Source organism: Sceloporus occidentalis, unplaced genomic scaffold (genome assembly GCF_023333645.1).
Source record: "Sceloporus occidentalis isolate IW3139 unplaced genomic scaffold, rSceOcc1.0.p SCAF_20, whole genome shotgun sequence".
NCBI classification, from domain to species: Eukaryota; Metazoa; Chordata; class Lepidosauria; order Squamata; family Phrynosomatidae; genus Sceloporus; species Sceloporus occidentalis.
In genome coordinates, this window is record NW_028317000.1 from 13,846,069 (window position 1) to 13,872,826 (window position 26,758).

Here is a 26,758-nt window from a genome sequence, read left to right on the forward strand (position 1 = left end):
GCCTTTTTAAGATGGAACCCGATCCTCCTTCCCAGGGCTGATAATACTTATTGAGGACTGGTCACGTGGGCTGGTTTTGACAGGTGCAGCTGCAAGGCAGGCAGACGCACAGCCTGGGAGGACTTGGGGGGGAAATCTTGACCTCCAAGAGGAGCCGAGAGGGGAGCGGACAGGAGAGAAGGGGGCTGAGAGAGTGCAGGAGAGCAAAAAGGGGGGGCGGTATTGTGACTATTGGGGCGCAGGACAGGCACAGAGGAAAGGGGTTCGCCAGACAGACGGAGACATGACGACGCAAATCGAGACCCACATCCAGTACAACCATTCGTACATGGCGACGGAGGACTACATGGCCCAGGAGGAGGACTGGGACCGAGACTTATTGCTTGACCCGGCCTGGGAGAAGCAACAGCGAAAGGTAAGGGGATAATGGGCGCTGGGTTCCAGGCCCGCCGGCCTTTTTGCAGTTGGCAGAGGCAAGGGTGGCTATACCACCAGCTTTCAGCAAAGCCTAGTTGACTTATATTTGGGTTTCCAAAGCATGCAAACCACATTACATTTGCATATACCGAAATCAGTCAATGAGGGCATAGGTGGCAACCTCGAAATGGTTTTCCTCCTCTCTGCTACAATTCTAGCAAAGCAAGGAAAGCAGAAGAGGAACTCTCAGAGTCAGAGGTGAGTGGGAGAAAGGCTAAGCCTGACTGTGTTTGGATGCAAAAGACTCTCATTTTAGAGGCATCCCAAAACACTGGAACAGATTCTTCATTGTGACTATTGTATTATTATTAATCTATTAATGATTGCACTTTGGCCACATTATGAGGAGGCATGGCTCACTGGAGAAAACAATAATGCTAGGAAAGGTGGAAAGAAGCAGAAAGAGAGTAAGGCCGCATGCCAGATGGATGGAGGTTATGGGCATGAACTTGCAGGACCTGAGCAGAGCAGGGAAGCATAGGGAGTCTTGGAGATGTCCCATCTATAGGGTTGCCATGGGTCGAGATCGACTCGAGGGTGGATAACAACAACAGCAACAACCATCTGGTGTAGATCTCTACCTTGGTGGGGTGGGCGGTTTTGTGGCCTCTTTGGCTCACCTTGACTGAAAGATAGCTAATGTGAAAACGATCTGCATCCCCAAGATAAGGGATGCTCTACAGATCTCCATCCCCAAGTTGGCAAGACTTGGATAGAAAAGATGTTGGGAAACATTTTTGGGGCAATGAGACCAGTCCTGGTTCTTTGTGGGGGTTTTTGGGCTCTGTGGCCATGTTCTAGAAGAGTTTATTCCTGACGTTTCGCCAGCATCTGTGGCTGGCATCTTCAGACCAGTCCTGGCTTTGACACAAAGTTGGTCATAAGATGTGCCAAGTATCTGAAATCACATCATCCTAAACAACATCTCTTTCCCTGCTTTTAATGCTAGCGTCTAAATCCTGCGCCGTGTTTAGGTCCAGAAGAACAAAGGCCCTTTGCTTCCACACAGGAATGATGGAGAGGGACAACTTTAAGGAGCCAGCTGTCATCTCTGCCTATGAGATACGGTTGCTTGCAGCTGTCTCTCCCCATCAGCCTGACCTGCATCCTATATGGGACCATAAGTGACATTCTGGGCACAGTACGTCAGAAGAGACTTGCACCGGCGCTGGCGGGGAGGGCTATGCGCGAAAAGAAGAGGGAAGGAGCGCATATGTCATTGGAGAGGAATCCACCAAGGGCCAGGGCTGTGTCTGAACTATGCCAGGAATGATGGAGACCCAAGAGAGAGAGAGACAGAGAGAGAGAAAGGAATCGGCTAAATATATCTTTGCACCGCGGAATGAAGGAACATGTCCTGGTGCAGCTTATGTTTTAAGCTGTTGTTGCCTATGGAGGATGTCCCAGTCACCAACTCGAGATATAGCAGCGTTAGTCTGTAGCATCGGTATGTAGGGAGATCTAGTAGCACCTTTGAGACTCACTAAAAGGAAGTTGACAGCAGGAGCTTTCAGAGACTTCAGTCCACTTCTTCCAAACGCATCGGAAGAAGTAGACTTTACTCTTTAAAAGCTCATGCTACCAACTGCTTTCAAAGTCACCTTTTTAAAGCTGTCAAGATTAGTGATGTTCTGGATCTCTTCCGACAAGCCATTTCATAGTTTGGGAGCGATGGATGAGAAGGCCCTCCGGGGAACTGCAACCAATCTGGTCTTTATTGGCTGCGGTACGTTCTTCCCAGAGGACCTCGGTAGATCATATGGAAGAAGGCGATCACGCAAATAGAATGGACCTCCAGCCATTTGTGGCTGGGTAAAGAAAGATGTTGGCAGCATGAGCTTTTGTAGGCTTAAGGCTTAAACGCATTGGAGGAAGTAGACTTAATGCAGCCAACTTCTTTCTTTACACAAATGGTTGGTAGCCCCCAATATTTCTGATTTGGTGGGACAAGGATTATTCTTCAGCCATGAAGTCCAGAAGATCCAATTCATCTCCAGAGTCAGGACAGCTCCCTTGTCTAAAAGGAGCCATAGTCTTCCCAGCGATTCATGGCATCTTGTCTCAGAGGACTTTGCTGGACCTGGATACTATTCCTGTTGATCTCAGTGGCGAAAGACCATCCCCACCTGTTTCGTTGTGCCCAAAGTCACAGCAGATCCCCCCTGGCCCTTTGACCCATAACTAAATGGGGCTGAAAGTCGCCACGGTAAACTTGCATGACCCTTTTGTCCAAACTGGCACCAGATGGGAGCGGGATGTTCAAACGATACGAACCTCACGAAACAGATGGATACGAGTTACCGTACTTAGGCTTGTATTCAAAGACATAGCCGTGTTAATCTGTAGAATCAGTATGTAGAGAGGCCTTGGAGCACCTTTGAGACTAACGAAAGAAAGAAGTTGGCAGCAGGAGCTTTTGTAGGCTTCAGTCTTAAATGTGTCTGAGGATGTAGACTCAAGTCTAGTAAAATTCATGCTGCCAACTTCTCTCTTTCATAGTCTCAAAGGTGCTTGGCAAAAAAAACAAGGCCTGCATTTGGAATTTATAGTATTTTGACTATTTTCAGGCCATGGATTCATGGGGAAAAAATCTGTGGATAGGTTAGTTTATGAGAATTTACTTTTTCACCCGTTCCGAAACTTATACGTTCTTTTGCTTTTGCAAACCAAGCCACTATATATTAAGGCGCACAGAGAGAAAGGGAAGCCAGCATGATGATGTGGTTTGAACACTGGACTATGAGTCTAAAGGCCAGAGGTTTGAATCCTCACTCAACCATGGAAACCCCTTGGGGACCTTAGGCAAGTCATTCTCTCTCAGCCTCAGAGGAAGGTAAAAGCAAAGGCAAGTCCCCTCCGAGCAAATCTTGCCAAGAAAAACCCTGTGATAGCATCGCCATGAGTCAGAAACGCCTTGACTGTCCACAACAACAACAACAACACAGAGAGAAACCAACTGTACACATCCAGAACCAAGCAGGGATATATGGATCTCCAGTGCCCAAAAGAAGCTTTTTTGACATCGCACCACGTCTAGTTGTATCTCCGTAGACGTGTGCCATAGTCTTTTCACCTACCAGAAAGGATGGCACTTGTTGAATCCCAAACCTCATTCTCACTTACAAATAAACTAGTTTGCCATCTGAATCGATGGATCGGTTCGACAGCGGAGCGTGGTTCACACTACATTTGCCCCAATCTCATTTTCTTGTTGTAAAACAACCCACTTGCCATTCACATTGGCTAAAATAGACCTCGCTGATAACGTCCTAGGATTCCAATCCGCATCTTGTTCACACTTGCGCTGAGTCGGTTTATTGCAAAAGACGCCGGAAAACATGAGCGTCAAAAAGACGCGTGTTCAGTGGGTCTAGCGCCCAGGGCCCCCCTTTGCCGAACCGCTTCAAGTGCGAACAAGGGTCATGTAAACCATTCCAAGCCAGTTAGCAAACCGGTTTAAAACATAATGGAAATGAGGCCTTAGGTCTGCAGTCTGCGGTCAGCAAGAATGATGAACAAGAGAACGGAGAGACCTGTTTTGCAAATGCAGACCTCTGCAAACCCGGGACGCCTCCTCTTCCTCCTGGGACTCCTGTTCTCCCCTTGCCCTTTCCGTCCCACTTTGCTGATATAGGGCTGTTCCCGTTACTTCTTGCAGAACGGCTTGGGACACCCTTTCCTGCTGATGCTAGGGGTCTATGGGGGTGGTTTTGGCAGCAGTGGGGTATCGGGTGGCCGCCGCGGCTGCTGTTCCAGATGCCTTGCCCATGTAAGGCTGCTTCTAAAAACTGCCCTTGGCCTGCGCTCGCCTGAAAGGAGGCAAGGGATGAGCTAATGGCAGTATTTTGGAAGACGCCAGAGCTTATTTAGGGTGCAAGAGGGTCCCCCTTCTCCTCCCCTCCCTTTCCTTAAAGGATGGATAGTCGGACGAAGGGGTGGCAAGGTTTGGCTGCCTTCTCCGGGACGAAGCTATTTAAAAAGGATTGCAACGGCTGGGTTATTCTCAGTCGGTTGAAGGGAGCGGTTGGCTTTGTCGAAGAGTGGGGCAGCGCTCCGGGTTGCATTTTGGCACATGTGACTAGGGAAACGGCCTCTAAGGAGGCTGATCTCTCCCCTCATCGGGCGAAATAGGTCACCAAAGACCCATGCCCAGTTGAGCCTCCTGAGGAACGATCCATCAGAAGTGTCCTAAAGCACTAAAAATATTGGGGTTGCTGCCACGTTGCGCAATTCATGGAGTCGGACACCACTTTGGAGTTTATCACAAGGAGGCAGGAACTCGATTTAAAGTGACGTTCGGGGTTCGAACGTTCAAACAGAAAGTAGAAAATACCTGCAAAATTCAAGTCGTTTTTCGGACAACATTTGGGTGAAAGAGATATAATGGGAAAATAACCCAAACGGAAAGTCGCCAAAACCCACTCCTTTTTATCTTTGGGAACTTCCGAAAGTAAAAAGGATTGGGTTTTGGCGACTTTCCTTTCGGGTTAATGTCTCATTATTTCTCCTTGACACAAACAACGGGATTTAAGCAATGTGCCTCCATGTGATAACCTCCTTTGACTGTCATGGCTCCATCCTACAGAATCCTGGCATTTGTCACTTGCGGTGGCACCAAAGCTCTCTGACAGACAGAGAAAGTTAAATGTCTCACAAAACTACAACCCCCAGAATTCCATAGCATTGAGTATGTGCCTCCGAGTTGCATGTTGACTTATGGCAACCCCATGAATTTCATAGGGTTTCTTAGGCAAGGAATACTCAGAGCTGATATTGCCCGCTCCTTCATCTGAAATACAGCACTTGGTATTCGTTGGTGGTCTCCCATCCAAGTCCTATCCAGGGCTGACCCTGCTTCGCTTCCAAGAAAAGATAGGATCTGTCACCTTTAGAGTATTTAGGCCCTTAGTTGGTCCTATACATACCCCTTATTTTACCCTTGCTTTCGTTGTGGTCAGATGGTGAACTGTTTCAACGGGTTTATTGTTGTTGCGGTGGCTGTTGCTGTTGTTTGGTAGTCAGGTTGTCAATGGCTTCCACTGGTTTATTGCTGTTGTTTTAACGCAACATGCTACGCGTTTTCGGTTTTGTAATAAACGTGCCTGTGGTAAGACAAAATTTGGAATGGCCTATTATTATTATTATTATTATTTCTTATATCCCGCCTTTCTCCCGATATAGGGACTCAAGGCAGCAAACAAGCATAAAACAATACAATTTCAAAACAATACAAAACGTTGAAATACACACACACACACACACACACACACACACACACACACACCGACTAAGGGCCTAAATACTCTAAAGGTGACATATATATATATATATATATATATATATATATAAAATTTTAAGGATTAAAACAGTTATAAATTATAATATAATACACTCCTCCATCCATATTTGCGGATTTGATTATTCATGGACTTGATTAATATGTTCTCTCTAGAAATCTCTGGGTTCTCCAGTGAAACTCTATGGTCAATTTTAACTAAAAGTGGCACTGAAAGACCTAGAGATTCCTAGAGAGGACACTCTACTAGGCCTTTGTAACTCCTCCAGTGAAACTCTATGGCCATCTATAACTAAAAGTGGCATTGAAAGACCTAGAGATTATTCATAGAGAGAATACTCTACTAGGCCTTTGTAGCTCCTTCAGCGCAACTCTATGTTCAGTGCCTGTCAGACATTGACCACAGAGTTTCCCTGGAGGACCTACAGATTCCTAGAGAGGTATCCTCTCGGGTAAAAACATGGTGTTTTTGTTATTTGCGGTTTTTCCATACTCACGGGAGTCTTGTGCCCTTAACCCTAGCGAATATGGAGGGACAAGTGTATATTAAAATACAAACCATTAGTGCAAACCTACTTGCCTTCTTGAGTTCCCACAACCTTAAAAACCTTAAACCTTAAAAACAGTGCTTGGGCTTATGATTTGTAGCACCTTTGAGACAAACCGCACCAAAGAAGTTGTAGCCTAAGTTTTGGTAGACTTGGTCTACCTCCCATTTTGTACTTTGTGTTGGCAAACAAATCTAGTCAACAGTGGCAGATGGGAAACAAAGCCATCCCAGGCTCACTTTGTCCAGCCTCATCTCCCACTGTTGGTGCCAATGCCCTGCGCTATCTTTGCGAAGCAAAATGGCAGATCGGAGATGGTCGCTGTATAGTTTGGCCCACCGACAAACCGGGTCAGAACCAAAATAACAATAGCCAAACAAAGTGCGATATAAATACTAATAACGTAGCCCCCTTTGCATGGATTATTTGAAAACAGAAAGCCCCATCGCATGCTATGGCCCTTGCCAATTCCAAGGCGGGTGGGTTTGCATGGTGAATATTGCCCTATTTATTTTTAAGACACACTTTGCAAAACTGGCATAACGGCAAGAGCATAGGCCAGAACAATTGCCCCCCAGGAGTTCTTTTTAAGGAACAAATCCCACGCCAATTACTTTCTTTTAGACGCGACTTGTTCTATTTCCAGCCTTCCTTCCCTTCCGGCTTTATTCACAGCGGCAAGCAGACTTGTTCAAGGCTTCCATTGGTTTTTCCATGCGCAGAATACATGAAAGAGTACTGGCCTAGTTTCTTCTTTCAGCCCCTTCTGTTCCTCGGTCGTTTGGTCAACAGAATGATATTAAATTCCGAACCGATTCCTTATGGCTCCATGTATATATGGGCATATCGATTACACCCAACAAACCGTATTTATTAAATACGTCGACATCTCATTGTTTATATTTATATTTCACTTCTTCTTCCTCCTCTGGCTGAGGCTGCATCCGCACCGCAGAAATAATCCAGGTTGACACCACTTTGACTGCCATGGCTCAATGCGATGTAATTCTGGGAACCACAGGTTGCAGAATTCTATAGCACTGAGCCAAAGTGGTGCCAACCTGGATTATTTGTGGGCGCACCCCTAAAACTGCCTGTATTTGCGATGATATGTTTAAATCAGTTTGAGGCTATGGATTTTATCACATGGGAGGAAAAAGCCGGGATTAAAAAGGCATTTTTCCCAGCAAAGTCCTGAGATCGAGGCAAGACGCATCGTGATTAGAGGGGATTTATCCCGGGAATAATCAGCAACAAATCTTTCGCAGGCTTTCCTAGGTCAGTGATGTCCAAGCCCTGGCCCTCCAGGTGTTTTGGACTTCAGCTCCCAGAATCCCAGACCATTGGCCAAGGTGGCTGAGGCGTCTGGGAGCTGGAGTCCAAAAACCTGGAGAACCAGAGTTTGGACATCACTGTCCTAGGTGAAAATGGGTGCCACCTGCCTTTCTGGCTTGTCCAGCAGTCACACCAGACCAATGCCAGCAGCTGTACCCCCCATCATGGCCATTGGTGAGAGATATGGTGCCTTCTGGGTCTTGCATGGCTGGTGCAGGAGCATCAACCCCAGACTCAGAATTGGTCACTGGGAAGCACTATCCCCACTACAGTGGCAGAGGCAGCCTGACTGGCGGAAGGCTGTTGGCAACCTTTGGGATGACATAGTTGCCATACTGGGTTGACACCGACCCAAGTGATGCCAATTTGTAGAGCGCTGTTGCAGCACCTTTGAGACTAACTGAGATAAAGAAGTTGGCAGCATGAGCTTTCCTAGACTTCATTCTACTTCCCCAGATGCATTTAGTGGAGTGGAAACTCACATGCCAATGAAATACATACATACATATATATATGTATATATGTATATGTATCTGTCTGTCCCTGGTTTCCACTCCACTAAATGCATCAGAGGAAGTAGACTGAAGTCTAGCAAAGCTCTTGTTGCCAACTTCTTTCTTCCAGTGAGTCTCAAAGGTGCGACAAGATCTCTCAACGCACTGAGTCTGCAGACTAACACGGCTATGTCTTTGGATTCTACACCTGTTTGTGGTGCCAGTCCTGCTCCAGCACTTTAATGGTATTATACCACACCAACGGAGCAAAGCAGAGGATGTGCCCTTGGAAATATCTCTGCCTCTTTGGTGCGCTTGCCTCCTAGGCATTTAAATGCACCTGCAGACTGTGGGAAAACTGGGACATACATGCATTCAGAACTGGAAAAACCAATATAAGGAGGGTGTAGCATCTCACGATGGGAAACATTTTGGGCAGCACAACTTGGTGGCAGGGAGATGGAGCTAAAAGTAAGCTTTTACTAAAAGTGTCTGCCCAGCTCTTCCCACTCTTTCTCTTTTTGCTCTTTCCACCTTTGACATTACTCTAAAACAACTTCTTGCAAAAATATCCCCAGAGGACCATGTGGGGTTGATCCAAGCGCTACAGATCTCTTTGCTGGACTCTGTAAGGGTCAACTCTCTTGGTGCCTTCATTCTTTGGAGAACACATGGCATCAACTTGTATGTACTGTTGTCCTCGGTTGGTAGCACACTATAGCAGTGCTCCATGAAGGCCAGAGGAAACTCTAACATCACTGTGTTCAGGATCATTTATTAATATTATCATCTATATTATGTGCTGCACATCTTAAAGACAGCAAGATGGCTATTTCTTCCTCCTAAGGGCCCAAGGGCCAGTGCCATCTTTGGGCCCATTTGTTACAATTTCATCTTTATTTCTTGTCGGTTTTCTAGAATTGGCACGAACCATCGCTTTGGGTAGCACTGCGTGAGACGCAGAAAATGTGATAAATTACTCAAGAAACAGTGCATGCGCTTATGTTCTACAATCTTATTATTATTATTACATTGCACATCACTGCCTCGTGAGCAGCAATGAGGGCATGTCATTCTATGACCGTATGCGGTGGCATGAAATTAGTATATGTCAGTCTGCTTTGTAGGAAGAAATGCCCAGCAGCTTCGTCTCGCTCCACCGACAAAGTTGTCTCGTGCCGTTTTTATTTAGAGATTGTGCAATTTTTGTTTTGCTGACATACCTACATTCAAGCTCACACAAACCAACAGTGACGCAAGCGACAAAAGTGCTGTTGTCGAAAGACAAGAGTGAGACAGTTCGGGAAAAAGGTCACAAGAAGCAAGTCTCCCACCAAAGTCACGCATATCTTTTTTCTCCGCAACATTAATCCGATATTAAAGTGGCACAAATCTTTAGAAGAATGTGCAGAAAGGTCACCAAATCGCCAACGTGTCAGGCTTTCACAGAGATTGTGCTTTTGTTGTGCCCGCTCACACTCCTTGCAACTAAGCAAAAAGTCAGGACAATTGCTGGGAAAGCATGGAGCACTTACAAACACATCATGACTTTTTGGGTCTAGTCCACTCTCGTTCTACAGCAAATGTTTGGACGACTGCACAGATATTTTGCACGGATGATAGTACTTTCCTTGTTGTTGTTGTTATTCTATCCTGCTTTCGTTCCAGACTGGAACTCAAAGCGGCTTACAACAATTTTTTTAGATGTTAAAAATCCACAAGGTACAAAAGTCATTTGGAAAACCTGCTCTGCAGTGTGCATTAGCTCTGTTTTGTGTTGCTCATTGAACATCTTCTCTGGCAGGAATGGTGCACATCCACACTCAGTTTTTTGTCCCAAAGATATGCGCATCTCAGCGCCAATGCATATCGGGATTGCTGTTCCCGTTGCGCTTTGGGTTCACAAATCTCTCCGTGCCATTTGTGTTATTCACATGTGCCATTGTTGAGATATAAAATGGAGCCACCTCCGTTGCCTTGAATGATACAGAACGATCCAAATCGATTCGGAAGTGTATCCAAACTGCCGAAGGTGCGGATTGATGCGGATCTTTCAGGGAAAAGAAACTGGTATCAAATATCCTGGGTTAAATGGGATTTTTTGGGTAGACCCCCTCGTACCAAAAGCGCACCAAGTGCATTTGGGGCAAGTGTGCACACCAAGGAAATAGCCTGGATTATTTTCGTAGTGTGAATGGGGCCATAGACGGCGCCTTAAACTGCGTCATGGATCAAGCTTGCTATTCAGATAGCATTGGATAAAAAGGGTATCCACAGTTTTCCTTCTCCCTTCTCCCCAGTTATATTTGCATAGAAATAAGAGGGTGCAAACCTGTTGCGCCGCCACTTCTTTTCTTCTCTGGAGTTAGAGAAGGATGTGCACTTTGGGGACCTGCTATGTCACTATTGCTTTAACAGATCACTTACTCTGGGAGTAAGACAGAAGCAGAATGAAATCAGAAAGTGAGTAGAAGTGAAGTCAGTCTCTTGCCAGCCAGTGTCCTTCAGATGTATTAGACTGCATTTCACATTCACATTAGTGGGATGCAGAATATTTTGTTGCCTGAGATGATAAAGAAGATGGCACCCCCTCTCCTTTCATGTATTAAAAACTGGACCAATGGTTCAATTTTCAGCATCAATATCCTCTGGAAACCAACTTCGGGGGCAGAGGACAAGCCAACTTGCAAGATCTAAGCAGAGCAAGCGGAGGGCAAGGGGTCTTGGAGATGTGAAGTCAAAAGGCTTTCATGGCCGGCATCCATAGCTTTTTGTGGGGTTTATGTTGTGTGTGTGTGTGTGTGTGTGTGTGTGTGTGTGTGTGTATTATACTGTGTGACCCTAGGTAGGAAGGAGTAATTTCCATGTTAATCTGTGTATACCCCTCTCTCTTCCATGCCAGCATTCTCTGAAGATGCCAGCCACAGATGTTGGCGAAACGTCAGGAATAAACTCTTCCAGAACATGGCCACATAGCCCTAAAAAACCCACAGGAAACCTATGGTCTTGGAGATGTCTCATCCATGAGGACGCCATGCGTCGAGGGCAATGCGTGGGCAAGAATACGTCTTGCAAAAGCATATCCGGAAACTACGCAAAATGGTCCACTGAAAGAGGACAGGCAACCAACGCCTACCGTTTTCCAAACTAAAGGTGGCAGTTCCCAGATGCTTTTGCAAGAGGTATTATTTCTTTAACGCAAACAAGGACAAAGAAAGGAATTATGCTTTAGACCTGGTTTCCAAAGAAATCACGCTTAGACGAATTTTTATCGCCGCTAGATGTTCGTCGGATCCCGTCCTTGACTTGGAAACCTCCCCGCCGATTTTAGCTTTGAATGCCAGAAAATTCAGGTCACTCTGCCATCCCTCTGCCATCCCCATCCTTCAATTCTTGCCTCCAAGTCTCCCCTTGAAATAGACCCAAATGCAGACGCAGCTCAAATGTTTTCGGAATAGAAGACTGCCAGGTGCCTGTCTCTGTGAAACCTCTGCTTATTTTTAGGAGTTCTTTTCCATTTCATTCTACTCTTAAAATAGATGCTGGGCATCCAGTCTGTGCAATGGACAGAAAGCGCATGGTTTCAGTTGCTGTCTCTCGATGGAAAATGTTGTCACTGTCATAAGCCTGAGTTACTAAAACTTTGGTCCTCCAGATGTTTTGGACTTCAGCTCCCAAAATTCTTGACCGGTTTAGTGCAAAAGAGGCCTTAAAGCAATATTTGCATTATAGTGGTGGGCTGGAACCTAACCCACCATATTACCAAGGTATAGCTATACATGGAGCCAGAAAATGGTGGCAGTTGTTTAGCCCTAAAAGCTTACCATTGACTTATACATAGTCGGATGTCTATGGTAGGTCTACATGTAGGAATATAGGTCCCTGGGAAATAGATTTGGGGCTGGGACTTTGTGGTTTAGACCTCCAAGTGCCCTGACCCGGGCACAAGCCCAAGCCCAAGGTGCCATCTGGGAGGCATTGAAACCTTGCCAGCTGGAAAAGGCTGTGAGTGACACAAACCGCCTTGTACCTCCTGGCCACATCCTACACTGTACCCGCTTTGCAATAGATCATCTCCCTGCCCTGGGATGCCCGGCCTCCCAGCCCCATGCTTTCTCTCCTGCCCACCCCATTGGCGTCAGGTGGCCGGCCATAAAGGTCTTCTTCTGCAGACTCAGGGCATTGCATGGAGCTTGCTTCACAGGAGGCATCCTCGGGCCAGATCTAAATTTGGTCCGGCAAGGGCCAGGGGAGGGGGGACATGATGCGAAAGAATGGGCAACGCATGTCTCTGGCTGTGTAACCTCACACGATCCAATTGTACCTTTGTGTTTCGTGGTCCCCCCGTCTCCAAGCACTCAAAGGCCTTGTCTTCGAGGGTTATTTACCTTGGGTTCCACTCGGTTTCTCTGTTTCGTGCTGACATGATGCAAAGCCCAAACCCTGAATCGGGTCTGAATTGTCTTCACGATGCCCACCCCAGATTTGGGGCTTCTTCTCCCTAACCTACTTATAAATAACTCACCATTTGCCTACATAGTTGTCGACATGGGTGATTTTCCTTGAGTTCCCCCAGTGCGTTGTAGTGGTTTGAGTGTTGGACTACAACTCTGGAGAACAGGGTTCGATTCACAGCTCCACCATGGAACCCATTGGGTGACTTTGGTCAAGTCGCACTCTCTTCGCCTCAATGGAAGGCAATGGGAAACCTAGCCAAGAAAACCCTATCTAACTCTCTGCGTTTCGCTTACACCAAAACCCTAAAACAGGTCCTGGTTGTCTCCATGATGCCCGTACCCGATTCAGAGCTTCTTTCTCCTTACCCACATGCAAATGATTCACAATTTGCTGTAGGTTTTCAGGTTTTTAGTGACAACGATGCCGGTCTTTTCACTCACTGTCCCTGTAAAGTGCATGGCATTACAGCAAATAACAACAATAAATAGGTTTGTATATATGTATGTGTGTGTGTGTACATGCACACACACACACACACACACACACACACACACACACACACACTTGTGAGATAGAGAGATAGAGGGAGATGGATGTACAGGTATTGCAAGAATGTTAGCCAATTTTATGTCATTGTTAGCAGCCTTCAAGTCAAGTTTGACGCATGGTGGACCTGTGAATGAGACATCTCCGTGACCCGCTGTTTCTGACCTCCTTGAATGTGTCTAGCATTAATGTTTTCCTCCCACACCGAGAACCTGTTTCTAATGCCGACTTCAGAGATTTAAAATGGCTCCGCTCACCTTTGCCACCTCTTGTCCCCAGACGTTCACAGCCTGGTGCAACTCCCACTTGCGGAAGGCAGGGACCCAGATCGAGAACATCGAGGAGGATTTCCGGAATGGCCTCAAACTCATGCTTCTGCTAGAAGTCATTTCGGGTAAGAAGACGCCGGGTTGGGGTTGAATCTCTGGAGACATTCAAGGCAGCCAAGAAGCCATATGGAAGGTGGAAAGAAGGGTTGCATCAAGCATCTCACGTCTCCGTTTCCCCCATCCCTCTCTTCTTCTTCTTCCAGGTGAACGGTTGCCAAAGCCAGACAAAGGCAAGATGCGCTTCCATAAGATTGCCAACGTCAACAAAGCCCTGGACTTCATTGCCAGCAAAGGGGTCAAGCTCGTATCCATTGGGGCTGAAGGTGAGTATGTTGGAGCCATCAGAGAAGCAACTGTCGATAGCCTGCTTGCAAGGTTGCCACAGCTATTGCGAGGGGAAGTGGATCAAGCTTGAACACACTTTGATTTTCTTTGTTCGCTTCGGCTCTATATAACCCTTGAAAGTCTATCTTCCATCTACCTCGGTCCATCTTCCATCTGCCCTGCCCCAACTGCCCCACATGTCCAGTGAAATGGATTCCATTTGATACCAGCCAAGGGGATAAGTCTGGGTAGAATTTGTATGGGAGCCCAGTTCCATCTCTGGCTATGGGGCAGGGGCATTTCTAGGGTGGTGCAGGGAGTGAGGACCACACCAGGAGACACCTCAGTGCCTACCTTCCGGTGTGGAGTAAACCACTGTGCCTCTCCATGGGTGGACTGCAACATCTAGCAACTGAGGGTCTTGGGAAGGACTTTGTCAAAGAAGCCAGCTGGGACACTGTCGCCACACGACGGATGAGCTCCTGGAGACCTCTCCCTTCACCAAATGGTTCTTCAACCTCTTTGGGACTTGTGAACAAGGCTGGGAGACCAGAGCAATCTGGAATATGGATAGTCCCTTCAGTTGCCCTGGGCATCCAGCCGGCGGCAGCAAGTAGACCAGACCCTTTTTCTTCTATAGCAGCCCAATCTACTCCAGAGGGACCAATGGCTTGGCGTCTCTGAACCTGGGGAAATGGGATGACAGCAACCCTTGTGACACCACTGGATGCTGGATCCCATTAGTGAAATGGCTGGGATGCTTCTCCACTGTGTGTCACTAGTTGCCCCATTTGCCGCCAAGGAAACGTATGCCATAGCAATAATACGTATCAGGGTCCGACACTGAAAGCATCCTTGTAGAGGTCTGGAATTGCACCCAGTTCTGGAATAAGGCCATCTTCACATCCGCTTGCCCAAAAATAGAAGTTCTGGAGCTCTTCTCTCCTGCATTTCCCTCCTATGCACCATTGACCAATGGCCCTTGCAGGACCCCACACCCCAAGACCTTTAAGGCTTTTCGGGACCCCAGCACCTGCACTCGCTAATCCCATTGCCCTTCTCTGATCCTCTTCCCTTCCAGAAATTGTGGACGGAAACCTGAAGATGACTCTGGGCATGATCTGGACCATCATCCTTCGCTTTGCCATCCAGGACATCTCAGTGGAAGGTGAGCATGGCAGCTTCTGGGATCCTATAGTCTCCTAATCCAGTATCTGGTTGAGGAGGAGGAGGAGGCAGTGTTGCTCAAGAGCAGCAGCTTTGTAGGGCGGAGGTCCTGAGCATCTCCAGTTAAAAGGGTCAGGTAGCAGGTTTAATGTTGCGTTAACCCCAAAGTGTCTGAAAATTAAACACTCTTTTGCATGTTTTAGGGTTTTATTTGGGTTTTAAATCCCATTTTAAATCCCGTTTCTGCACGAGAATCTTCCCGTACAATAAACCCCTATGTAGTTACAGTGGGATGATTCCACTTTAGACCTCAAAATGAATGGTCTGGGAAATCTGGAGATGCTCTGGAGCTGCAAAAAACCACTTTGGAGGTTGCACATGGGCTGTCTTTTGCCAGCTCCATCCTATAATCTATGTATTGACTAGCCTTTCTGTCCTTCTCTTCCAGAAACCTCAGCCAAGGAGGGTCTGCTGCTGTGGTGCCAGAGGAAAACAGCCCCTTACCGGAATGTAAACGTCCAGAACTTCCACATTAGGTACAGCGTAGGGTTTGGGTTCGAATGTGGCCATCCTTGTTGGGGTATTCTGGGAGCTGTAGTACAAGCAAAATAAAACTTTGAACCCCTGTTCAACCATGGAAAGCCACTGAGTGGTCTTAGTCCTTTGTATCCACTGGAGTTTGTTTCTAGGACCCTCCGCGGATAACAAAATCTGTGGATACTCAAGCCCCATTAAATAGAATGGCATAGCAAAAAGGCATCCCTTATATAAAATGGAAAATATCAAGGTTTGCGATTGAGGATTTATACTTTTGGAGGAATATTTTCAAGCCGTGGATGCTTGAATCTGTGGATAAGGAGGGCCGACCGCATTTAAGATGACGACGGTTTTATATTGTTTGCATTTGTGTGTTTTTGTGTCACTGGCTTGTTACCTGTATTCTATTTTTTAAATTTATTACTGTTATGGTAGTTGAAAATGCTGCAATAGGATGACCCGTATAGGTTTGCCTATATAGGTTCGCAACAACAAGAAATATTTAACTGTAATGGTCATGGTTCCATTCTGTGGAATCTTGGGATTTGCAGTTTAGGGGAAAGGTATTTAGAAGTCTCAGCCAAAGACTTCCTCTGGTGCTTGACCAAACGACAAAGCCCAGGATCCCAAAGGACGCAGCCCTATTGAAATCGTAATTATTGGAGGTCTTTAAGCAGAGGCTGGATGGCCATCTGTCAATGGGGATGCTTTGATGGAGAGTTCCTGCATGGCAGAATGGGTTGGACCGGATGACCCTTCTTGGGGTCTCTTCCAACTCTATATATTCTGTGTATTCCTGCATGGCAGAATGGGGTTGGACTGGATGGCCCTTGGGATCTTTTCCAACTCTAGGATTCTATGATTGTATCAAATCCTAGTGCAATAAATACGATGCGTTGAAAGGACCCTAAAAGTATGAACATTTGCTCAGGCCGTTAGGACTAAATAGATCACTCCAAGACTCATTTTCTTTTTCCTCCTTGTCTCCCTATATCTCACTTTCAGCTGGAAGGACGGCCTGGCTCTTTGCGCTCTGATCCACCGACACCGGCCTGATCTTATTGACTACGCCAAGCTCCGGAAGGTACTGGTTTCCTCTTGCATTTTGCATTTGTCTCTTCCCTCCAGATTGGGCGCTTCTCATTTCTGTGGTCTGGCTGCAACTTTCAACTTTCAATGAGGCAGCCTATGACTTCCCCTTCAAGTCCCGCCACGACCGGCAACTTCAACTCCATGACCCACATGGAGCAAATCATTATTATTACTCCAAAATATAGCCATGTTAGTCTGTGGAATCAGTACAGAGATCCTGCAACACCGTTGAGACTCAATAAAGAAAGAAGTTGGCAGCATGAGCTTTCCTAGACTTCAGTCTAATGCATCTGAGGAAGTAGACTGAAGTCTCCAAAAGCGCATGCTGCCAACTTCTTTCCTATAAATGTATGGATTAATACAAAACAATGTGTTGGTCTCTGCCTAGGATGACCCCATTGGCAATCTCAACACGGCTTTCGAGGTGGCTGAGAAATACCTGGATATCCCTAAGATGCTGGATGCAGAAGGTGAGAACCAAAATATCTTGTGTATTGTACTTGTTGTTGCTCAGAATCATCTATCATGATGTACTGAAAGACTCTGGAAAATCAGTGGGCAAAGGGATCTTGCATATGCACATAGCGAACCCTCTTGCCGGTGTCCTATTATACATCTTTACAATTCAAGAACAGGGTTTCTTAGTGCCTCCGCTACATAGCTATGTATATGTAATGTTGCATAACATGCAGCATGATACAGCATGCAAAGGGATCTTGCATCCATAGTTTTTTGTAGGTTTTTCAGGCGATGTGGCCATGTTCTAGAAGAGTTTATTCCTGACGTTTCACCAGCATCTGTGGCTGGCATCAGGAATAAACTCTTCTAGAACATGGCCACATGGTGCGAAAAACCCACAAAAAAACTATGGATGCTGGCCATGGAAAGCCTTCGACTTCAGATCTTACATCCCTTTTGAAAGCTAGAAGTCTGTAGCATGAGCTTTCCTAGACTTGAGCTTACTTCCTCAGATGCATTCCACTTCACCAAATCCATCTGAGGAAGCAAGCTCAAGTCTACAGAAGCTCATGCTACTGACTTCTGTCTTTCCGTTAGTCTCAAAAGTGACGCAAGACCCTTGCATCATGCTGCATGTTATGCAACATTACATATATTTAGCTACATAGCACTAAGAAACCCTGTTAGTGAATTGCAAAGATGTGTAATAGGACACCCGCAAGAGGTTTCGGATACGCATCAGGCTTTACCAGTGAGCATCTGCACTCCCCCGATGTCATCGCGATGCACAAATGGGGCAATGCACAACAGGAACAATGTGCACTGGTCGACTGCATTGTGCATCGGTCCCACTGAGCATCAGTCACTTTGCCAGCTCCCTTATATAGTGACATAACAGCCACACTTTACTGGATACAGATACTACAGAAGTACATCATGCTAATTCCTGTAGACATAAGTCCTCTTAGGAAGACATAAGCATCCAACAAGATTTCAGCCTCCATCATCATCATCATCATCATCATCATCATCATCATCATCATCATCGATATCCCACCTTCCTCCCAATACTCAATGTATGTAAGGTGGCTCGCAGTGTATTGTAAGGGGTATTGTATTGCAAGCCATTGTAATTTGTGACATTAGACGTATTTAAATTCTTTAGGAGACTCTATACAAACTGCCCAATTGCGCAGCACACCATTAAAAGCTCATCCCAGTTAGTTTCTATACTGACTTACCAATATAAGATTTAACCACAAACCCACGGTCCAGAGGTGATTATAGATTATTGGAAAGGTGCCTCTGGGGGAACACATTGACCCACCTGTTGTGCCAAAAAACTCTATAGTTTCTGCATTGCAGGTGCGGAACGGACACATTTGGAGCCCTCTCTGTATCGCACTTTATGCCCAATCTTAGTTTTTACCTCCTTGCAGATATCGTCAACACTCCCAAACCTGATGAGAAAGCCATCATGACATACGTCTCCTGTTTCTATCATGCCTTTGCTGGCGCTGAACAGGTAAAAAAAAAGAAGTGCCCTTTCATGCCAGTGTTGCCATCACATTTCTGAATCTTCACATCCCTCCTTCACTTGTTTCCTCTTCTATGAAACCTCATTGGGGTGCTTTATGGAAGCCATAAGAGCAATGCTCTCCCCCAAGGAATTTACAGTTCAGCCTTATACCTCTTAGGAGTTTATCACATGAAGGAGTTCGGGAGTTTATACTGTGAATATCCCAGGGAAATCGTGTCAATATGTGTAACAATCTCACATGACATTGCACCAAACCCACCATTAAAGTGGTCACAAGCATTAAGCGCATCTTTTTACTTTCGGACTTCAGCGACAATGCATTTCCGATATCACTTTATTTGCGCAATTGCGTATGATGATCCTTCGTGGCATTACTCGCCATTTCTGCTTCATTTGCGGAATGTGCTTTAATCTCTCTTTAATAGTAATAATAATAATAATAATAATAATAATAATAAATGTATTTATTCCCCGCCTCTCCAATGAGATCGAGGCGGCTAACAACACCAAAGTCAGCCCCAGTGTGATAAACTCCTCAGTAGGAGGAAGAGGAAGATAAGCCTAAATACCCTGAAAGCATCAGGTTTCCATCTGATCTTGGAAGCTAAGCAGGGTTAGCCCTGGTTAGTGCTTACATGGGAGACCACCAATGAATACCAGGTACTATGGGGCATATTTCAGAGGAAGAAACTAGCAAACCATCTCTGAGTATTTCTTGCCTGTTAAACGTATGGGATTGCTTTAAGTTGATAGGTGATGCAAAACACACATGCGCACACATAAGGCACATACAAAGAGGATGAAGCATGAAGCCATGTGCAATTCCTTCACTTGCGTCCTCTTTCCTTCCTTTCTGTTTCCAGGCTGAGACAGCTGCCAACCGGATCTGCAAGGTGCTTGCTGTCAACCAAGAGAACGAGAAGCTGATGCAGGAATACGAGAAGCTGGCCAGCGAGGTATCTCCAAATTTGTCATGCAAAGGCCCACTTTTTGCCTCCAAATATGCTTTCTAGGGGTGGTGGGGGACATTTTTGCCATGGTTTTTAGGTCTTCTGGACCATTTTAGGCCCAGAAAAGGCTTTCCCCTCTCCTAAAGAACACCAGTTTACTTCTGACTTTTAAAAAAGTCCTCAAATGGCTCAAGTGGGCTCTAGAGTGTGCCATAAATGCTCCTTAAAGTACATTTAGGGCATTGCTATCTATGGCTCACAGGGTTCCTAGAGGGCTCTGGAAGGCCACAGAAATGGCCTTGGGGACCACATGTGGCCCATGGGCCATGCTTTGCCCACCTCTGCCCTTAAGGGATGTTAAAAATGGTTGAAGACTATTGACCCATGAGACCGTTCACAGACACACTAGATACACAATGCATTTCCCCCCGGCAGCTGCTTGAATGGATCCGCCGCACCATCCCCTGGCTGGAGAACCGCGTGCCAGAGAAGACCATGAGCGCCATGCAGCGCAAGCTGGAGGACTTCCGGGACTACCGCCGTGTCCACAAGCCCCCACGGGTCCAGGAGAAGTGCCAGCTTGAGATCAACTTCAACACCCTGCAGACAAAGCTGCGCCTCAGCAACCGGCCAGCCTTCATGCCTTCCGAGGGCAAGATGGTCTCCGTAAGTCATGGCATGGCGCGGGACGGGAATGGATTAACCCCATGGGTTGAGGGGGACTTTTTCCATAAAGAGCAACATTGATATGGCCAATGGTGCTCCGAAGGTGGAAAGATCCAGGTGCCATCAGCACGTTAAAGCATTGCTATATTGGTATCAAAACAATACAGCGCACAATGCGTATGAATTAATGGCTAGCAAGGTGGGTTCCATTAGGGAAATAGCCCCCACAAAATACCCGCTATCTCTTATGTCCATCATTCCAACAGATATTCATTAGAAACCCAAAAGCTGGTTTTAAAAAATTGGTTCCTTTCAAGCCAGCTTAATGAAAAAGAAATAGTAAAGAGCATCATAAAAAGGTAACGCTAAACATGGGCAGAATCTTCTATCACAGAGTACATCATGCAACTTTACATATACATATACTTATCAGAAGTTGCAAAGATGCATAACAGGGCGCCAGGAAGAGTTTCTCGGTGAGCATTAGGGCCTAAAAAGGGGAGCCTGAGCTGTGGCTGTGCCCATGTGTGTCTATAGGATATTGCCAACGCTTGGAAGGGGCTGGAACAAGTGGAGAAAGGCTATGAGGAATGGCTGCTGACCGAGATCAGGCGCCTGGAGCGTCTGGACCACCTAGCGGAAAAATTCAAGCAGAAAGCCACTCTGCACGAGACTTGGACCAGAGGTACGCAAACGCACCCTGAGTCCTTACCACACTCCGCCACCTCCATGCCTATTTTCTTATTTAGCACATGTGGCTCTCCTGCCTCTATCCAGCTTTTTTACGCCACCCTCTGCTTCCTTCTGCCACAGGGAAGGAGGACATGTTGACGCAGAAGGATTACGAATCGGCCTCCCTTTACGAGATCCGGGCCCTGCTGCGCAAACACGAGGCCTTCGAGAGCGACCTGGCCGCCCATCAGGACCGCGTGGAGCAGATTGCGGCCATTGCGCAGGAGCTCAAGTGGGTGCCAGGGAGAGAACAGCATCCCTTTCTTCAGTCGAGGATTGAGGATCCAAGAACCATGTTACTAACCCTTCTCACCTGTCCATTGCAGTGAGCTGGACTATCATGACGCAGCATCGGTCAACTCCCGCTGTCAGGCCATCTGTGACCAGTGGGACACTCTGGGGACCCTGACCCAGAAGAGAAGAGATTCCCTGGAGGTGAGACATAGCCATAGTTGTTGTTGTTAAAGTACTTATAAAAAGGTAAAGGTAGCCCCTTGACATGAATGCCTAGTCGTAACCAAGCGTAGTGGGCAGTGCTCATCTCCATTACTAAGCTGGAGAGCCAGCATTGTCCAAAGACAGCTCCGGTGGTCATGCGTCCAGCATGACTGCACCAGACATTGAGAAGTGGTACCTATTTTTATCTACTTGCATTTGCATGCTTTTGAACTGCTAGGTTGGCAGAAGCTGGGACTAGTGACTCTCCCATCTCCCAAGACAGAGTCTTGATCTCAAGGTTGGGACACAAAGGGTGTTCCCCTAGCAGACCTTAATCGTTGGGTAGAGATATATAGGGAGAGGTACTTCTTCAAGGGTATTTAGGGTGTGGAGACCCCTTTCCGAGTGCTACTTTCCCACCCACTTTCCTCACCTGGCTTTCTTGCTCCATTATAGCGAGTGGAGAAGCTGTTGGAGACCATTGACCAGCTGTACCTGGAGTTTGCCAAGAGGGCAGCCCCTTTCAACAACTGGATGGACGGAGCCATCGAAGACCTCCAGGACATGTTCATCGTGCACAGCATCGAGGAGATCCAAGTGAGTTGATCCAGTGCCCTGGGTGTATTCCACTTTCCAGTTTGGGGGAATCAGCAGGGTCATAACCAGGTGCTGAGACTGGTTCAATAATTCTGATTCTACGAACCAGTATGTGGAGAGATCTTGTGGCACCTTTGAGATGTAAAGAAGTTGGCAGCATGAGTTTCCCTAGACCTCAGTCTACTTCTTCAGATGCATATGCACTTGAACAAGTAGACTTAAGCCTATGAAAGCTCCTGATGGCAACTTCTTTTTTTCAGTGAGTCTCAAAGGTGCTACAAGATCTCTCTATGTAATAATAATAATAATAATAATAATAATAATAATAATAATAATAATGATTTATTTATAGCCCGCCCAATCACAAGGAATCCAGGCGGGTTACAACAGTAAAAATAAAGAGAATAAAATAAAATACAATAAATAAATAAAATACAATAAAATTAAAGAGAGCGAAGTGAGTACATTCACAGTGAGGCCTGATGGAAGTTGGGCCTCTCTTTTTAATTCCCTCCCAGGTCTGATGGTGATGATGATGATGATGATGATGATGATGATGATGATGATGATGATGATGATGGGATGGAGGGAGGGAGGGCTCTTCTTCTTGAGGCAAGGGTTTTATTTTAATTAATTTTAATGTAATTCTTCTCATTATATTTAAGAGAAGAATTGGTGGACAGAGTGACATAAGTCCCAGTAAATGGGGAGTAGAACTAGGTAGGGAAGGCCTGCTGGAAGAGATCCCTCTTAAGAGCCTTCTTAAAGGCTGTAAGAGTAGAAATGTCACGGATCTCCTTTGGCAGGTCATTCCATGTCTTTGGAGCTGCAATGGAAAAGGCCCTCTAAGTTAGCCTAGATTTTATTGGCTGAAGTAGATTCTTCCCCTTCGAGGACCTTAGAGTGCAGGACGGACAGTATGGAAGGAGGCGATCTCTTAAGTATTCTGTACAGACTCTGCGGACTAAGATGGTTATGTCTTTGATTCTATGAGTGTTGACCCTCTCCTTTCCGCCTTCAGAGCCTGATTACAGCGCATGAACAATTCAAAGCTACGCTGCCCGAGGCTGACAAAGAGCGCATGGCCATCCTTGGCATCCAGAACGAGATCCAGAAGATTGCACAGACCTACGGTATCAAGCTGTCCGGCATCAACCCCTACACCAATCTGTCCCACCTGGATGTTGCCAACAAGTGGGACACGGTGAGAGAAAAATGCTTTTCAGAAATGTAGATAACCATTCCTACATTTTATTAGGACAACTAACGTGTTACAAAAATGAGCGTGGCTGAAGTTGTGGGGCGAAAGATTGCATTCTTCCCCTTCTTCCATAGTTAATGGGGATGCCCTGCCTTCCAGCCCCACTGCTAACTTGTAAGGGCCTGAACCTCCGTCCCTTTATGCTCCTCATTCCAGGTGAAGCAACTGGTCCCACACCGTGACCAGACCCTGCAAGAAGAGCTGGCCAGGCAACAAGCCAACGAACGCCTGCGACGGCAGTTTGCTGCCCAGGCCAACATCATCGGACCCTGGATTCAGACTAAGATGGAGGTAAGGCTGTTTTCAGAACCAAATGCAGTGTGCACTCATAAATCTGAACATTGCCTAACCTGTGATGTTTTTCCTGAAAAGAAAAAAAAAATGCTTTTGACATTTTTTAAAAATGAGATTATAGCCACTTGTCAGCCAAGCCCTTTGGGTTAATGTAGCTCCCTCTCTGGCATCCCTTTGGCAGGAGATCGGACACATCTCTGTGGACATCAGCGGGTCCCTCGAGGACCAGATGAACCACCTGAAGCAGCATGAGCAGAACATCATCAACTATAAGTCCAATATCGACAAACTTGAGGGTGACCACCAGCTCATCCAGGAGGCCCTTGTCTTCGACAACAAGCACACCAGCTACACCATGGAGGTGGGTATCTTCACTGGAGAGGCCTAAGGGAAAGCGGAAGAAAGCATGTGGGGCAGGGAGCATTGTCAAAATCCAGGTCTAGGGCTGGCCTTACCATTGGGCAGGGTGAAGCATGTGCACAGAGGCAAGGGGTGGGGAGGCCACAGCTATTTATATGTACCCTTCCCTGCAGTCCCTAAGGTGATGGGGATCACTGTCTTGTCAACAAGGTCAAAGTTAGATTCAACTACTAGCCCTGGCAGTTGTGGACCAAGGGCTGGCTGTGCCATCTTGTCTTGGGCAGCAAAACATTTGGGCTGGTCCTGAGTGAGAAAAAGAGATGGGGGGATATGGGGACCCCCTAGTTTCACTCCTCCTCATTCTTCCAAGTCTCCTTTCGTTGACCGCAGCACATCCGGGTGGGCTGGGAGCAGCTGCTGACCACCATTGCCCGCACCATCAATGAAGTGGAGAACCAGATCCTGACGCGTGACGCCAAAGGTATCAGCCAAGAACAGATGAACGAGTTCCGGGCCTCCTTCAACCACTTTGACCGGGTAAGGTGCCCTCGCTATCCCTGGCCCACCTTGAACCTTCTCCACTGCTTTGACATACAACCCGACCCCAACTTCAGCCCCTTGCCAAAATGTCTCTGATTCCATCCATGCCTCTAGTCCCAGTCTTCTCCTTCTATGGGAGAACCTGGGGCTGGGGCCTGGTCCCTTCTCCCAAATGCCACTGCCATCTCCACCATAGTCACAGCTGGCTTAAGACAGCAGAAATGTTCTTTAAGATACCTCAGCACCAACCATGCTGTGGAAAGAGGACTCTGCTGAACTCAGGGCTAGTTATCAGAGTAAGAGATGGCAATAGCATTGTACTTTGGGATGGGCAGCCGGTGCCCATCTGACCGAGGGAACGTCTCCCTCCAAGGATATCCTTTGGGCTGGTGGGAGGCGTCTGTTTCTCAGCTAACAACTTCTTTCCTTCTTGGCTCCTTGCAGAAACGAAATGGCATGATGGACCCTGATGACTTCCGTGCCTGTTTGATCTCCATGGGATATGATCTGGTATGGGGCCCGTGGGATGCAATCGGATATCAAGTGGAGAATAGGAGTCAGATTTCTTTTCAGTTGCTGGTCTGCATGCCACGTGATTCCCACCCCTATGGCAAGCTCCTAGTATTCCTTTCTATTGGCTGTCTTGGCTAGGCTTCTGGGAGTTGTAATCCATAAGCGACTGGAAGGCAACATGATTTTCCACCCCTGAGCTCCATGATAGCAAAGGCTGTGGGGAGGACATGTACAGGACAGTTTGCAGTCCCATTATGGACCCATTGCTCGATCTCTACTCCTGTTGACCATAATCCCCATTGCTCCTAGGGTGAGGTGGAGTTTGCACGCATCATGACGCTGGTGGATCCGAACAACACCGGTGTGGTGACCTTCCAGGCCTTCATCGACTTCATGACCCGTGAGACAGCCGAGACTGACACGGCCGAACAGGTCATGGCCTCCTTTAAGATCCTGGCTTCAGACAAGGCAAGTGTTGCCCACAAGAGATGGGAGAACCTGGGTGTGTAGGAGCATCTCCACTGCATGCAGAAGCAGCCTCTGCTTTCAACCTGAGACAGTGTCAGTTATGCCCAGGGCTGCTCTGTATTTGGTGGTTGTTCCTCTCAAGTATAACTGGACTCTGGGAATCAAAGCAGAATTAGGCCAAGACATTCCAAACTTCTCTCATACAGCTAAAAAGCATTAATGCAAGAAGGGCCAGCCCATGGTCCTCCAGATGTGGTTGGACTCCAGCTTCAGGCCTCCCTCACCATTCACTAGTCTGGCTAGGAACAATGGGGTTTGCAGTCTGGCTACATTTAGAAGGTTGCGATTTGGCCATTCCTGCATGCAGGAAATTCAACGTTGCAGCCAAGAGATCTGCAAAGTTTGGTGGGTGCTTCCAGACAACACCAAGCTCTGCTTGTCCAGTCTTGGCATACCTAGGCACCCCTGGCCCCCTTTCCATGTTCCACATCTAGCAGAAGCAAACGTCTCCTGTGCCCAGTAAACAGAGGTCCCATTACTTGGGCTCTCCTTGGCCAATGGAATAACCATCCCTTCCCACCTTCTTTGACAGAACTACATCACGATAGAAGAACTGCGTCGGGAGCTACCTCCAGAGCAGGCTGAATATTGCATCAGTCGGATGACGAAATACTCTGGAGCCGACGCTGTGTCGGGCGCTTTGGACTATGTCTCCTTCTCCAGTGCCTTGTATGGAGAGAGCGACCTGTGATTCTCTCTCCCGCCGCCCATCCCAAGCCCACCCTCCCTCTCACCAGAAATGGCATGTGGGAGCCGAAGGAAGCCCCCGCCCATGGGAAACCAACACCATCGGTGTCTTGTGCTCACAGAAGAGGGGAGCGCCCGGCAGGGACCCTCCTTAAATCTTGCCCCGACTGCTGAGCAAGGGGCTGTGGGAACTATCCCCCCAACAACAACAAAAATCTCCACCCGCAAGCCAGGGCTGGTGGATCGAGGGTGGTCTTGGCTAGGAATGTCTCCGACCCTGTTCTCCGTAGAAGCTGCTGTGTCTGTTCTTTGCTGCTGAGCTAGTTGTGCAGTTCCCCTCCGGATTTACGCTCTGTGCCTTCCCTCCTCTCCGTTAACTATTTTTGATCCCCTCCCCAGCCCTTCTCCGCGGAAGCAGCTAATGCTTACCTGGGGAAAAAGGGGGGCCTCCTTCCCCACTTAACCACGAGAGCCTTAAAACGTGTAAGCTGCCAAAACGGATGCTGGGGCTGGAGTCGGGGAAGGAGGAGGGAACCAGCAGAATCAGGGGAGGGCTGCTTGGAAGGAATGCTGAACTAATAAAAACACAC

At 47.1% G+C, this 26,758-nt stretch overlaps 1 protein-coding gene across 1 annotated transcript; it reads left to right on the forward strand.

Moving 5' to 3' along the window:
• The first annotated feature begins 124 nt into the window (after positions 1–124).
• Positions 125–26,209, forward strand: ACTN3 (actinin alpha 3). Its single transcript, XM_089483177.1, has 21 exons — positions 125–415; positions 13,434–13,548; positions 13,687–13,806; positions 14,889–14,975; positions 15,423–15,510; positions 16,517–16,595; positions 16,992–17,073; positions 18,502–18,587; positions 19,466–19,558; positions 19,988–20,218; positions 20,756–20,903; positions 21,032–21,182; positions 21,277–21,385; positions 21,845–21,985; positions 23,007–23,189; positions 23,403–23,537; positions 23,722–23,901; positions 24,291–24,437; positions 24,885–24,950; positions 25,263–25,421; positions 26,014–26,209. Exons 1-21 carry the CDS (start codon positions 284–286, stop codon positions 26,170–26,172), a joined length of 2,691 nt encoding a protein of 896 aa, XP_089339303.1. The 5' UTR covers positions 125–283; the 3' UTR covers positions 26,173–26,209.
• The last annotated feature ends 549 nt before the right edge of the window (positions 26,210–26,758 follow it).

Excerpts from the sequence above, each read along its gene's own strand:
- ACTN3 (XM_089483177.1), top strand. The coding sequence starts at position 284 with ATGACGACGCAAATCGAGACCCACATCCAGTACAACCATTCGTACATG. Across the intron at positions 24,438-24,884 it reads CCTTCAACCACTTTGACCGG|AAACGAAATGGCATGATGGA; the intron begins GTAAGGTGCCCT and ends GGCTCCTTGCAG. Across the intron at positions 25,422-26,013 it reads AGATCCTGGCTTCAGACAAG|AACTACATCACGATAGAAGA; the intron begins GCAAGTGTTGCC and ends CTTCTTTGACAG.